The following is a 16,028-nucleotide window of genomic DNA, read 5'->3' as shown; positions in this document are numbered from 1 at the left end:
AAACTGCTGATCTACTGGGATTTTCACGCACAACCATCTCTAGGGTTTACAGAGCATGGTCCGAAAAAGAGAAATTATCCAGTGAGCGGCAGTTGTGTGAAGGAAAATTCTTTGTTGATGTCAGAGGTCAGAGGAGAATGGGCAGACTGGTTCAGTTGCGACATTCAGATGGTAGGGTCAGAATTTGGCATAAACAACATGAAAACATGGATCCATCCTGCCTTGTATTAACAGTCCATGCTGGTGGGGGTGGTGGTGGTGTAATGGTGTGGGGGATATTTTCTTGACACTAGCAAGATGTACCTAATAAAGTGGCCGGTGAGTGTATGTATTTCCTGTGCTCCTTTGCTCCAGCCAGTGCCCATATTCTTTATTCTACATTTGTTTGTTCAGAAAAGAATATAGCCTAAACAACATTTGTTTTTATCTAATTCTCACAGGAGAAATGTATATGCAGATTCACTGGGCACACTGGGCTATGCATTTTTTTTTTATAAATAGACCCCATAGGTTTTACAAGTATGCATGCATGCACTTTTTACCTTGAAAATTCAGAGTATTTGCATTTATATTCAAATTAACTAGTCCTGTTTTTATTTTTCCTAATAGTAATAGCATGGTCACTTAGTCAAGGTACAGACAGATTTATTTAAATTCTTCTACCTACACAGATATTCATATGTACATTCCCCAGTGTGTACAAAATAATTTAAATGTTAATGTGGCTCTACTGTCAGCTCTAAAAAGAATAGGCTGTATTTAAAAATATACCTCATATTAAAATAGCTGGTAAGTTCCCAATAGTCAGCTGGAAACCTACTTGGGGAACAGGACAGTGGTAGAATGAAACTAAGAATGTGATTCATTGCTCTGGCGCAGTACAGAGAGTTCTTAAAGAAAACTCTGGGATAGACAAAGAAACATCATCTTTTAGTACATCCCCTACACAAAGCACTAAACAGTTAATAACTTTTTGAAAATCCTTACCATTCAGGAGAAAAGTCTAATTGAATTTTCATGACCTCATCTCTTTAATTCAAAAGATAACAGCATCTGCTCTGCCAAGCAGGAGGTGTAACAGCAGGGATTACATCATATCCTCTCCTCTCTCTCTGCAGGAAACTACAGTTCCCATCAACCACAGGGAATTGTAGTGAATGTAGACGGGTACACTAGGCCTGTACATGTTGAATGAGTCTGCCCACCTCTACAAGTGAGGCTGAATTACATCACTGCTTTCTGGAGAACTACAGAAGGAACTACAGAAGGAATGTATCAAGACCAGTGGCTGGGGGAATAGGAGACATAGCAGTCACTGGTCTTACAAACAGGAAACCAAAGAGAATTCACAGTTTGATTCGAAAATGAGTAGGCTGTTTCCAGGGGCAGACTGACCATTTGGAAACCGGGGTCAGTAGGGGGCCCCATGAGATGCCCCTGGTACTTTTTTCATAGGCTTTTTTGAGTTTGGGCAAGGACACAGGGGCCCCATGATCCCCTATTGCCCGGGGGGCCCCATGTGTTGTCAGTCCGCCCCTGGCTGTTTCAGAGCAACTACTAAGTGAACCAGAAGATAGATGACATATTCAGTGAAGGTAGCAAATCAGCAACAAGGACATGTAAATAGGTTTTTGCCCAGAGTTCTGCTTTAAAGTACAGCTTAAAGTGGTTGTAAAACTAGGGAAGAACTCTTAGAATTTTGCTTGCTCGGACATTTGTCGCTGAAATCTTAGCTCGTTCATTGGGAGCCAAACTTCATATAAAGTAGCGGGTTTTGCTCCCAAAGAGCGAAGTGAACCTCCTTTGCAAGCTATTCCCCTCTAGGGCATGTGGCCTGATCAGGTTAGGTGTAGACTTTTGTGTGGGTTTCCCCCATTAAAATTCATACCAGGCCCAAACTTTTTTTGTTTTAGCAAGTCCCATTTGCGATACTAAACTTGTTCAATCAGATGAAATTCAAGCTGTAAGAGGAACTATGGCTGCAGCCTACCAGATGCAGTCACTGTTTGGGTATTCATGCAGCTGCAGGTGCTGTTGCTGCCTAAATACATTAGCTCACAGTGGAGACTCCTCCATACACGCTGTTTAGCATGGATAGTGGAATGTACTGATTTTCTCTTGCAGGCTGAAGGGGAGAAATCGAACAGTATATGGCTAGCTATAGGATACAGCACAATAATTGTACTGGTTCCTGTACCTGTTTTTCTCTCTCAGTGTAGAGCTGGCCATAGATGGATAGAATTTCAAACAAAAATTCTTTGAAAACATTTCTGAAAAATTCATATGAAAATCCTCTGAACATTCGAATGTCCTTTTCAAAAGATTTTGTTTTCTTTTAACATTTTATTTTGGAATGAATGGATGTTACCAAATGAAAACCACATACACGTCTAAAAGTTTGTTTGTTCAAGAAAAATTTTCAATCCTGCTCCTGCTCAAATGTTCTTGTCAATTCAGTCAAAAATATATGTCAGTGTGACCCACTAATGATTAGAAAAGGAATGAAACTTTTTAGAACATTCTTTCCCGAAGCTCTCCTTTGTCCGCCACTGGGAGGCTGATTTAGATCTTCGCTTAATAGCTGCACAGGTAGACAAAATGTACTTGTCGGTCCATAAAGCTTCCATAGCCAATCAATACCAGAACTTTGGGTATTGGGGATTTCTCTCTTTCCTCTTCTTTTTTTCCCTCACCTGATTCCAGCTTTAAATTTGTGAGGAGGTTCCTCCTCTGAAGTATCGTACCATATGTAGGCACTTGGAAACTGACTAACGTTACCTATGTGTTATTCTATCAGAATGGTTGTTTTTGTGCTTACCCTGCTTTATGGCCCCTCTCTCTGGTTACAGTTATTACAATTTATGTTAAGTGATATAGAGGCTGCAGTTATTGTGTACCGCTAGCCTAGCCTTTTTTATGTCTTTTATATATGAAACTTGTATATGATGTGATGACTGTAGCATTTGCCATTTTGATATACTTATGATAATGAATTGACTGTGTGTACTTAAAAAGCTTTGCCAAAATAATATAGTTTTTTTTATAAAGAACATTCTTTCCCCAAGAATTCTGCTGCAAAATGCTATCCATATATGGTCAGCTTACGTTTATCAGGCTCCTCTAACCAATTAAGAACAAATGCAATCACTAGGTGTCTTACACTTTTTGTCTTACCAGTTGTTTAGCAAAGGTGTTAACCAAATATGTCTTAGACAAGCCATAGATTAATCGATTTTCTTTCCTTTCACCATGGGTCAATGTTGATGGGGGAATATGCCACCCACAGAGCTATTCTGTTCTGCCAGCAATGCTTGCTGCTAGCTGCAATAGCCGCAGGCAGTAATCGCATTCTAAAAATCCAACAGGCTGGTTGTATCCAAGTGGATCGCTGGATCAACTTGGGTTCAATATGCCTGCCCATTGATAGATCAAACCTCAGCTGGTCCCTGATGAACTGGCCAAGATTTAATCCATCTATGGTCAGCTTTACACAGATACCACAAATAGAAGTGTTTACACATAATAATCTCTTTAACCACTTGCCATCTTGAGGATTTACCCCCCTTAATGACCTTTTTTTGTTATTCGGCGCTGCACTATTTAAACTGGTAATTACGCGGTCATGCAATGCTGTACAAACTAAATTTATGTCCTTTTTTTCACACATATAGAGCTTTCTTTTGGTGGTATTTGATCACCTGTGCGCTTTTTATTTTTTGTGCTATAAACAAAAAAAGACCGAAAATGAAAAAAAAAACAATATTTTTTACTTTTGGCTATAAAAAATATATAGTAAACTCTAAGTTAGTCATACATTTAGGCCAAAATGTATTCTGCTACATGTTTTAGTAAAAATAAATCCCAAAAAGTGTATTTTGATTACTTTGTGTGAAAGTTATAGCGTCTACAAACTATGGTATAGATACTGCAATTTATGCCATTTTTTGCTATACAGCGCAGCACTAATTTAAGTGACAATTGCGTGGCCATGCAAAGCTGTACTCAAACAAAATTTATATCCTTTCACACAAATAGAGCTTTCTTTCTGTGGTATTTGATCACCTGTGCGCTTTTTATTTTTTGCACTATAAACAAAGAAAGAGTGAAAATTTTGAAAAAAAATCTTTCATTTCTGTCATAAAAAATATCCAAAAAACTCAAATTTCGTCATAAATTCAGACAAAAATGTATTCTGCGACATATTTTTGGTTAAAAAATCCCAATAAGTGTATTTTTATTGCTTTGTGTGAAAGTTATAGTGTCTACAAACTATGGTATAGGTAATGGAATTTACACAACTTTTACTTTCTGACTGCCTATCACATTTCTTGTGGTGCGAAAATACCAGGACAGTACAAACACCCCCAAATTACCCCTTTTCAGAAAGTAGACACCCTAAACTATCTGCTGATAGACATATTGAGTCCATGGAAGATTTATTTTTTTTCCACAAATTTCTGGAAAATGACAAAAACATATTTAAACTTTTGTTTACACAAAGTTGTCACTTAAATGATATATTGCTTACAAAAGCCATGGGTATATGTGGAATTACACCCCAAAATACATTCTGCATACTTCTACCAAGTATGGGGATACCACATGTGTGAGACTTTTTGGGAGCCTAGCCACATACAGGAGCCTGAAATTAAATGGGCATCTTCTATCACTGCTTGTAAAAGGAATCCTGCAGCTAATTAGCCACTAGGATTGCTTTTACATGAAAGCCCATCGCTGGCTGAAAAAAAGGATACCAGGATGATGCATGCAGCTGCAGGCATCATCCTGGTATAACCAGTCAAAGTCTAGTGATGTACCAGTATGTCGCAGGTCCTTGTTGGGTGTATATGCTATGTTCTTTTTTTTTATGTAGCCTGTGGGCTGAATGAAAAAAGAGAAGAAATCTCTGCCAGAAGAAATGTGTGGTATGCCCACCATTAGAATATACCTCCCTGTATCCACCCACTTCTAATGGTGGGCACACATGAAATGTGCAAACAAATATTATAAAATATATATGCCAAAGCACATGGGCCATCCACCCACTGGCCACCCCAGGCCCCCATGCTTCGGCATATATGCTTTTTTTAACTGCGGATGAAAAATCTCATCCAACAGCGCTGCCCACACTGACATGTATATTCTGAGAGCAAGTTCCTGTTGCTGTCAGAATAAACAGGTCGGTGCTACAGCTGAAAGCATTCCTGAAAAGAAAACAGCAATGGTTAACAATAGAACAGTAACAAAACAGTAAAAGTGTAACAGTAGAACAGTAACAACAACAAAAAAAAAATTATAACTATTTTAGGTTTTTACATTTTTTTATTTTTTGGGAGATATGTACTTTTTATTTTTATTTATTTTATTTTTTTTTAAATTGTCCATGTATAAGTGGTACCCTATATTGAAAAAGGATGACATCAAGTCCCAAAGTATCTTTCCACTGCTCCCCATGTAGTCTGGGCATCCGGGGGGCTCCACATCTTTCCCTCATAAATCCAAACCTATATGTATAGCCTGTTGCCCTCTCACAGGTCTTATACCACTGGACCCCATATCTGGCACTCTTGCTGGGGATAAATTGTTTGAATGCAAGGCGGCCAGAAAATTTAATAAGGGACTCATCAACGTAGATGTTTTGCTGGGGAGTATAGACATCTGCAAATTTTTGGTTAAGGTGATTTACGAGGGGCCGAATTTTGTGGAGCAGGTCAAATTCAGGGTCACCCTGATGACAACAGAGTGTGTTGTCATTGAAATGCATAAAACACATTATACTCTCATATCTATGCCTGACCATGGCAGCAGAGAACACGGGATATGATGAATCGGGTCTGTGGACCAATACAATCGCAATTGACTTTATTTTTATTAATGCCCATATTGAGGGTTAGGCCCAAAAACACTTTAAATTCGGAAACCATAATGGGTTTCCATGCGAATGGTCTGGCAAGGTTTGAATCCGGGCTGGCAGCGATAAACTGTTGTGCATTATAAATTGCTTTGATCCTCAATTAATGCATACAGATCTTCCATGAAAAACAGCTCCAAAAAATGAAGGGTAGTATTTAAATTTGTGGTTTCCACCTGAATTCCGGGTTGGGCAGTGAATGAGGGAAGTACAGGTGCTGCAGAATCTGTGGGCTGCCAATCGGGATTTGCAAGCACATCCAGAAGGACACTATGCCACCGCACCAGCTTGTACTGCACTTATGGTACTCGCCATGTCACCAAGTGATACTGCAGTGCTGGTATGTGAAAGACCAGGATGTATTAGGCCGCTGGTGCTCGCCAGTTCACCAAAAGGTAGAGCGGCACTAGTACTGGCACTCTGATGCATATCAGAGTCATCATGTGATTGTAACATCTCAGCAACCTGGGATCGGGGTCGGATATGCCTGATCTTAGCAGAGACCTCTTCTCCGTCGTCTGAGCTATCTGTCAGGGTGCCGCTGCTGTCTACAGGTTCGCATTGTGAGCTGGATTCTGTCAGTGAGTCTTCCCCTTCGCTCTCACCTGACATGCTCAGAATCCTGTAGGCCTCTTCACTAGTGTATCTTTCGTTGGACATTTTGGCCACTAAATTTAAAGGTACCTAGTGCAACTCACGGGAAAAAGAACACCTGGCTGTCAGGGACTGCTTGAACCGCTACAAAACATTTAACGGCAACTGCTAACAGAGATCAAGCCTGATTCTGTGAACACTGCGGTTTTGTGTGTAATATATCAAGTGACAGTAACCTACTGACACTACACTTGCTGGGGGAGAAGGGGGGGGGGTAAGCTAAATGCAGGTGCTGGCAGGTGCTGGGTCTGATCCCGCTAACGCCGCAGTTTTGGGGACGCTATACTAATGTGAACGCTGGTATAGTGCTGATCTGATCAAAGATATTAATCTGTTCAGACACTATACTAGCAATGGAGGTTTATTGTGTATGGGAGCATGTTCCTGGCAATCAATGGGTTAAATTTGATTACTGGTGTACTGACGGGCAATCTGACGCTATCTGGGAGGAGCGCCAACTGACGCTAGCGCTATCTGAAGTCGTCAGCAACACTAACTAGTGATCAGCACAAAATCTGTAGATTGTACTAATGACAATGGTGACAGGGCAGTGAAGGGGTTAACTGGGGGGGGGGGGGCGATCAAGGGGTTAAATGTGTCTTACAGTGTTCTAACTGTAATTGTGTAGTGCTTTTACTCACACTTTATGTTGATTCTTCTCTCTCTGGGATGGAATGTGCCTAAAGAGAGAAGATGTCATCACTTCCTGTCCTGTGTAACTGTCAACACAGGACATGATAGGACAGGGATTGATCATCTGACTTGGGCCGGATATCACTGACCTAAATCGGATGACTGATCCCTCGGGGATCAAATAGGGGCACCGAAAACCGCGGGAGCGCGAATCACGTGTATAAATACGTGATTTTACACACAGGGGCCGCCCTGCAGCAGTAAATGTACTGTGGGCGGTCCTTATGCGGTTGAACTGTGGAACAAGAAAGTAAACTGTAAGATCCCAGTGTAACTCCCAAAGTGTACTCAATAAGATAAACTACAGTTTCTATCTAAGCATCCAGTAAGAAAATAAATATGGGAATTGTGTATTTACTATGATTTTATAACCTGACCAATAAAATATATATCCCATATATATTTGTTTCAAAACAGACATCACTGCAGCAGTATTTTGTAATGTTGCAGCAAGAGAGGCGTACGTCAGAGTTGAGTTGCACACTTGAGCCCTGTTTTAAGGGGCACAGGCAGGTTAACTTGGAAAGTGGTGGAGTATTGATTTTTATATGTTCTTATAAAGAACATTTCGTGTCTGGAGTAAAAGAATCCTTCACAGCAAACAAATGCAGAACTCTTTTAGAAGATAGTTCCTGTGGGACTTGACTTGGCTAAAACTACTTTGACAAGATCACCAATCGTTGGATTGTTAATATCGGAGTCTAAAGGAAAGCGAAATTGGAATGTTTGGTAATTATGGCACGTATGATATTCCACGTATAAATGCTTATAACAGAGTACACCAATAAACCTTTTGTATGAAAATTAAAGTGTTTATATCACCAACAACTTTTCAAGTACTAAAATAAAAATTATAAAAAAAGGTTTACTGTAATAGATTTTCCTTTCAGACATTTAAGTCCCTCTTGAGCCCATGTCTAAGACAGTATGGTTAAAGGGGCAATATAAGGGATTGTTTACACTTGGGTTGTTTTTTATAGGCAGCTGGAAGGCAATATGTCACCTCCTAATCTCCTGTTTTTACGCTGTACGGCCCAGACCTCTGCGCTGCAACCGTGTGCAGTGCATGTAATTGCGGCATGGTCCCTTTCACTTGAATGGGTTGTGTTTGGCGAAGGTGCTGCCCAACGAATGCAACAGGAGGTATCATTTTTACTGCACTGTGTGTACAACCCTGTCCAGCCACCCTGTTAGATCACAGTAGAATTCCAGCCTAAAACGAACTAGACTTAAAAATGCTCCACTCCCCACTCCTAACACCTATGTTGACAGTTGTGTTTGGTGAAGGTGCTGCCCAACGAATACAACAGGGGGTATAATTTTTGCTGCACTGTGTGTACAACCCTGTCCAGCCACCATGTTAGATCACAGTAGAATTCCATCCTAAAACTAACTAGTCTTAAAAATGCTCCCTCCCCCCTCCTAACATCTATGTTGACTAACCGATGCAAAAAATATGGATATAGTCACAGTGTATGCAAAAGAGAACAACACAATAGAATTCTAAGGATCAGCATAATTCAAGGATTCATGGTTTACAGATGGGAGCTCCCCACATTTGAGCCCACGTTCTTTTAACTCTTACTGTATGTAGCTTCCCTTATTGGGCTAGTGTCTACTAGAGTTCTGCCTGTTCAGATAAGTAGTATATCAATAGGGGAGTTGGGAGAATTTGGTGAGCGTTGTTGATGGTGGAGCAGAGGAGTAGACAGAGAGGTCAAGAAAGTAGGCAGAGAGGATATTGGCGTTGCTGATTTAGACTCCCATGGAAAGCCATGGGCCTCATCAGCAGAGACCATGTAGTATGGCTTTTCTGCCAGGGAAACGCCTGAAATCTCCCTAAACCCAGTGGGCCAAACCAGGGTAACTGAACAGTTAACTGTTCAGAAATGTTGTAGACAGAGGATGGAGCTTCATGCAACTAATGCAAAGGTGCAACTAAGTTATGCTGTGCTCTCCATGTACTGTATCTATGAAGAGTTCCCTGTGTGATTAGTTAAGCTGTACTCTACAAACCCCTGTTTAGTAAAGCAAGAAAAAGAATATGGAGTCAGTTTCTTCCTTGCCTATTAGGGTGCGTGGCCTATATCTGGGGGACCTTGTGTGGAAATTCGATAAGTGAGAGGTGGTAGTGCCCTGGTGAGTTGAGTTGGCCACCTTATTGGCAGAGATGATTCCCCTGTCTGCACTATGCATCCAGTAGCCCAGGTGCCTTAAAGATGGGTAGTTGACAGACCTCTGAGGGACCAGGTTTTTCCTGCTACTCTGGTCTGGTCAATTGATCACTGTTGTTAGCCAGCAACGGCTGTAGGTGACAGGAGAGAGCGCTCGACAAGGGTTGGGAAATCTGTTCGCCATGGCATCACCCACAGGCCCATCTGTTATCGGTGCTCCCTCTCCTTTGTAGCTGCTGCTGGCTGATATGGGAATCATGTGACCAGACCAGAATGGGCTGCAAATGGGTAAGTATACACAGGTTAGTCAGCATAGGTGCTAGGAAGGGGAGGAGCCATTATTAAGACTAGCTAGGCTTAAGTTGGAATTTTACTTTAGGAGGAGTAGTCTAAGGGTAGTAAAATCATGGCTCATCTGCCTGTGTTTACGTCCCCCCCCCAGCCACAAATTTAAACTAGGTCTCAGTTTTACAACTGGGACCATGCCTATAAAACTGAAGAGTGCGAAACCATGCACAGGAAGGCACATTCAATGAAACAGGTCGTAGTTCACACCATCATTTATAAAGCATTTAATACATAGTGGGCATGTGAGTGGAGTTAAGTGGGCAGCAGTAGTTTAAAGGGATCAAGCAAAATTCTAGGAATTGTCTGGTTTATGTAATGAAAAATAAACAGTACAAGGATGCAGTGATAATCCCACAGTATCCATATTGACAACAAGGCAGGTCACACTTACAACAGGCAGACTTATATGCAGCTGTATGCTCGAGGATTGCAGTCTTAAAGTAGAACTAAAGGCAGGTTTTTTTTAGCCTTGGATAGAGTGGAGGGGGATTAGAACCCCTGTCAGGTTTTATTGCTGTCTGTGGCCTATTAGGGAGATTCACCCTCTCTATTTACCCTGTATACCAAAGGTTTCCAAACTTTCTAAACAAAGGGCCAGTTTACTGTCCTGTAAACTTTAGGAGGGCCGTACTGTGGCCACTGGAATTAGAAAAAGTCCCAATGTCAGTGGAAAAAAGCAATGCCCTATCTTTGGTGTCAGAGGGAGGAATTGTGCCCCATCTCTGGCGTCATTGTGAGGAATTGTTCCCCATCTTTGGTGTCACTGGACCCCATTGTTGGTGTCATTGGGAGAGACTGTTCCACATCGTTAGTGACATTGGGAGGAATTGTCCCCTTTATTGGTGTCAGTGGAGGAAATTATGCCCAATTGTTGGTATTAGTGGATAAAATAGTGTCCCAAGGGCAGGATAAAATCAAGCAAAGGGCCGCATCTGGCCCACTGCTGTATACCATTATCATTGAAAGTGAAAGTAAAAGAAAATGCCATATTTTGGGTTGTTCCCAAAAAAAGAAATTCCCTCAATTTGCAGAGATGTCCTTTCACTTCCTGTTTGGCTATGGGACAGGAAGTGAAAATAAATCTCCCCAATGGGACAAAGATGGCAAAAATAAACCTTACAAAAGTTGTAACCCTCCCTTGCCTATAGCTCTACTTTAAATGGTGTATCTTCAAACACTCAAAACATTCTGGCCAGGGTCTCCTTAAAGTGTTACTAAACCCAAAACAGTAAAACCAGTCAGTACAGTATAGTCAGTAAAACATGCTTGTTATACTCACTGTGGAACCTAATTGGTTAGTCATTTGCATTGTTTAAATAGGATGTTTGATTCTGTTTTCTCTAATCCTCCCCTTCTTCTATTGTTCCTAATCCATCTGCTGATAGAACAGAACTTAGGGGGGCAAGCTGCATATGCTCAGTTTGGTGTGTATTGGTTTGGGTGATATTTGGAGACACGTTTGGTGATGTATTTTGGGGCGGAGTTATAAATGGCTTGATATGTTATTAATGTTTTGAAATTTATTCGTTGGGCAATGGAAAGCCAGTTGAGGGATTGGCAGAGAGGGATGGCAGATATGGAATGGTTAGTAAGTTGGATGAGTCTGGCAGCAGCATTCATGATAGACTGAAGAAGGGATAGCCTGCGATTAGGTAGGCCAATGAGGAGGGAGTTACAATAGTCAAGGCAAGATATAACAAGGGAGTGAATAAATTGCTTAGTGGTTTCAGAGCTTAAGAGCGGCAGTATCTTGGAGATGTTGCGGAGGTGAAGTCTACAAGATTTGGACAGTGATTGGACTTGGGGCTGAAAGGAGAGATGGGAGTCCAGGATTATACCTAGTACCCTGGCATGAGGGGAGGGACTGATGGTTGTATTATTGATCTTGATGGAGAAGTCAGGGGAGGAGGCATGGGCTGGAGGGAATAGTATGAGCTCTATTTTGGAAAGATTTAGTTTGAGGAAGTGGAGTGACATCCATATGTCGCTTAGTAGGTTAGTAATGCGAGAGGAGACTGAAGGGGTGAGGTGAGGAGTAGAAAGATAGATTTGTGTGTCATCAGCATAGAGATGTATTTAAAGCCATGGGAGTTTATCAAGTGACCAAGGGAGGGGGTGTACATGGAGAAGAGAAGGGGTCCATGGACAGAACCTTGAAGGACCCCTACAGAAAGAGGAAGACAGAGTTATATGTAACGCTGAAGGAGTGTTGCAATAGGTAGGAGGAGAACCAGGAGAGAGCAGAGTCTCAGAGGCCAAGAAATTGGAGTTTTTTGAGGAGGAGGGGATGGTCAACAGTATCAAAAGCTGTGGATAGGTCAAGTAGTGAGAGTACGGAGTAGTGGCCATTGGTTTTAGCAGTTAGTAAATCATTAGTGAGTTTAGTAGGGCAGTTTCAGTGGAGTGGAGTGAGCGAAAGTCAGACTGTAAAGGGTCAAGAAGGTTGTTGTCAGTGAGGTAGGAGCTGAGGCGATTGTAGACTAAGAGTTCTAAGAGTTTAGAGGTAAACGGGAGCAGGGAGATGGGTCTTAAGTTGTTCAGGTTGGTGGGGTCCAGGGAGGGTTTTTTTAAGTATGGGAGTGATCTGTGCATGCTTTAGAGTGGAGGTGGGGAAGGCACCATTAGAGAGGGAGAGATTGAAGATGTGAGTGAGGGAGCATAGGACATAAGAGGGTGACCGTAGTAGTTGAGAGGGGACAGAATCCAGGGGGCACGTGGTGAGATGGGCTTCTGAGAAAACTTTAGTGACCTCTTCAGTAGTAGCAAGGTCAAAAGAGGAAAGTGTTGAAGGAGGTTTAGTACAAGGTATGTTAAGTGGGAAAGATGTCAGTGTAGCGGAGATGCCCCTACGAATTGCATCAATCTTGTTTTTAAAATGATTTGCAATCTCGTAAGCAGTGAGTTACTGGCTGGAGGTGGAGGTGGAGAAAGTACAGAGTTAAAAGTAGAGAAGAAATGACGTGGACTGGATGGCAAGGTATTAATAAGACTGACAAAGTAGGCTTGTTTGGCAGCATGGAGGGAGGAATTGTATGTTAAGACAGCAGATTTATATAGGGTGAATACCCTAATTTGTTTTTCTATCCAGGACAGAGCCGCCATTTCTTCAACTGGTACGCTGGCTCAGAGATGACACAATTATGTAACTCCTGGCACCTGTGCAGTCCTAGTCCTTGGCTGTGTTCACAAATGTCCAACACAGATCAGCCTCTGCTGTAGCCTCTACTCTTGAGACTTGCTACAAAGTTACAAAGTATGGTCTGATCACTGGAAAATATAAATGAGTTCTTAAAGTGGATATATTTTTACCTGTTATATGCATGCAAGTAATGAGTATCACATTTTCAGGCTTTAATTAGCTTACATAAAGTTCAAAGTACTTCCCCTGACAATGCTTTTACCTTCCTCTCTCTCTGCAGACGTTTGACGTCATCTATGTTCAGGTACATCCTGTACTCATATCCTTTCCCTAACTGTCACAATTTTGGTAGTTACTCCCCTTCCCCTGAGTCTCCGCTTGTCTCCACTCTCTACCCTCCATGAAGCACTGTGACTTGTCTCCACCACTATCTACCTCCCAGTCCCTCCCCTTTTAGAGAATACAGAACCAAGTATCATTTTGTGGTATTACATAATTGGTGTGAAATTTGTTAATAAGAAGAAAGACAGTAAAATCAATCCCCTACAGCCAGAAAAAATATATTTCCCCAGCAACAATATACCCTCCTCCAGCAACAATAGACCCCCCAGCAACAATAGACCCCTCAGCAACAATAGACCCCTCAGCAACAATAGACCCCCCCAGCAAAAATAGACCTCCCCAGCAGCAAGAGAACCCCCTCAGCAACAAGAGAATCCCTTTAGCAACAAACACCCTCATCCAGCAACAATAGATTCTCCCCAGCAATAATAGACCCCCCCACAGAAACAACAGAAAAAACAACCCCAGGAACAACCCCTCCCCCAGCAACAATATCCCCCCCAAGAGCAACAATAGATCCTCCAGCAAAAATTATTAATAAACCCTCCAGCATACCCCAACACCCCTTGCCAATGAATACTGTACATTCAGTGCTAGAGGTGTCAGAACTGCATACTGCATTGTTCCTGCTGAGAAAACACCCTGCCTTTAGGTACCCCATCTCTCAAAAATCAGCCCTTACTGCTTTTTCTCATATTGTGACGTGCTACAAAACAACAGTATTACAGTCTGAATGATCACTGTGGAAAATGAGACCAAGAATGTGCCATTCCTGATTGCAGCTGACTCATAACATCATTCTCTATTGGCCTGTCAGCCAAGGCAAAGGTGCTTGCCTGGAGCTCAGGGACTGATCTTAATAATAAAAGTTACAGCTTCGCTAACTTAGGAATCAGTGCTTCACTTACCTTTTGTAGAAATACCATAAGAAGGCAATGACAAGTTCAAGCAACAAAACGCACAGCCCAATTCCAACACCAATCCACAGACCTGTTCAGAAGTAAAAGAAGTAGACATAATAGGGGAGATTCATTAACACCTTTTTTTTGGTGATATATCCTCTTTTAAAACAGTCTGAGTCTAATTCAGGAAAGCCTTGCAACAATTCTGAAAAGCCTTCTGACAGGTGCAGCGAATTCCGGTAGTCCTTATTTCTGCCACTTTTAGAGTCTCTTGCTGTGGCTGTTACAGATTCCAAATGAATGACCACCAGTTGGCAGGTAATCAGACTGGTAGTAATTAGGACCAACTGTGAGTTGACGTACAGAGAGATGCAAGTGCTCAGAATGGGGCATTTTGTGCTGGGAAGCTGTCATCAATGTGACAGCTTTCCAAACAGGACTCTGGTTTCTATGAACCCAGGGACTGCAGCATCATAGCGACCAATAATTTATCCCTGACCCCATTCAGCTGCCAGCCTGATAACTGCCCGGGTCAAAAGCTAAAAGCGCTAGTTCACCATTAATTATATTTGCAAGGTTACCCAGTATATTAAATTAATATGCAGTCCTCTGTTTTGAAAACTAATGCTTGCTTTTTTGCATTGGGCTCCCCTCTTCATCCTACCTAGGATTCATGGACCCTGAACCTCACAAATGAGCACTCAGCTTCATTCCCTACCCATACACGCACAGTCCACTCTTTTGCAACAGCAGCTGAGCTGAGTGTTCTGCGAGTGGCAAAGAGAGGATTATGCATGCATGGGGAGGGAACTGTTAATTCTGACATCAAATTTCAAGTTAGTTTTAATCATATTTTAGTCATCTGAATTGTTTAGTTTTAGTCATATTTTTATCAACTAAAGTCTAATGGGTTTAGTTCAATTATTATTATTATTATACAGTATTCATATAGTGCCAAAAGGTTTTCTCAGCACTGTACATTATAGTGGGGGACAGTACATGAGACAATACAGTAACAATACAATACACAAGGGGTACGAGGGCCCTGCTCTTTCGAGCTTACAATTATAATGCATTATTTAACCATTTGCCCTCCAGAGGATTTACCCCCATTCCTGACCAGGCCATTTTTTGCGTTATGGCGCTGCGTTATTTTAACTGACAATTGAGCGGTCCTGCAATGCTGCACCGAAATTAAATTTATGTCCTTTTTTTCCCCACAAATAGATCTTACTTTTGGTGGTATTTGATTGCCTGTTCATTTTTTATTTTTTTTGCGCTATTAAAAAAAAAAGACTGACACTTTTGAGAAAAAAACTATATTTTTTACTTTTTGCTATTAAGCATGTCCAGTTAAAAAAATCTAATTTTGTCATAAATTAAGGCCAAAATGTATTCTGCTTCATGTCTTTGCTAAACAAAATCCCAATACGTGTAAATTAATTAGTTTACGTGAAAGTTATAGCGTCTACAAATGGCGGTGTATATATACTGGAATTCTTTTGTTTGTTTGATTTTTTTTTTACTAGTAATGGCAACGATCAGCAACTTATAGGGTGACTGTGGGACTGTGGCGGGCATTCTGACACTGGGGGGAACTGACTTGGTGTCACTGACATCCCCAGTGACACCAATACAGTGATCAGTGCTAATAAAAAGCACTGCCACTGTACTAATGGCACTGGGCAGGAAGGGGTTAACATGTAGGAGCGATCAAAGGGTTAACTGTGTGCTGTTTTACTTGATGTTTTGTGTTTGTGCTTCACTGTAAGCACACTGCTTTGTATGGTATGCAATGCAGTATGCAGGAGCTGACAGGGAGGAGAACTGTTTTGTTTACTAACAGTTTCCCCCCTGGGCAAGTG

At 41.5% G+C, this 16,028-nt stretch overlaps 1 protein-coding gene across 1 annotated transcript in view; it reads right to left on the bottom strand.

The window, feature by feature from the left end:
* MALRD1 (MAM and LDL receptor class A domain containing 1) overlaps positions 1 to 16,028 on the bottom strand; it is a 464,614-nt gene that overhangs the window by 15,588 nt on the left and 432,998 nt on the right. Inside the window, exon 35 of the mRNA XM_089693696.1 lies at positions 14,170 to 14,251. Coding sequence (XP_089549822.1) covers positions 14,170 to 14,251 — 82 coding nt within the window. The remainder of the gene's footprint in view (positions 1 to 14,169; positions 14,252 to 16,028) is intronic.

Source organism: Staurois parvus, unplaced genomic scaffold (assembly GCF_062004578.1).
Source record: "Staurois parvus isolate SC_StPar_1 unplaced genomic scaffold, SC_StPar_1.0 ptg000636l, whole genome shotgun sequence".
Taxonomy (NCBI): Eukaryota; Metazoa; Chordata; class Amphibia; order Anura; family Ranidae; genus Staurois; species Staurois parvus.
Note: the sequence above shows the minus strand (reverse complement) of the source record. Positions and strands in the feature narration are given on the sequence as shown.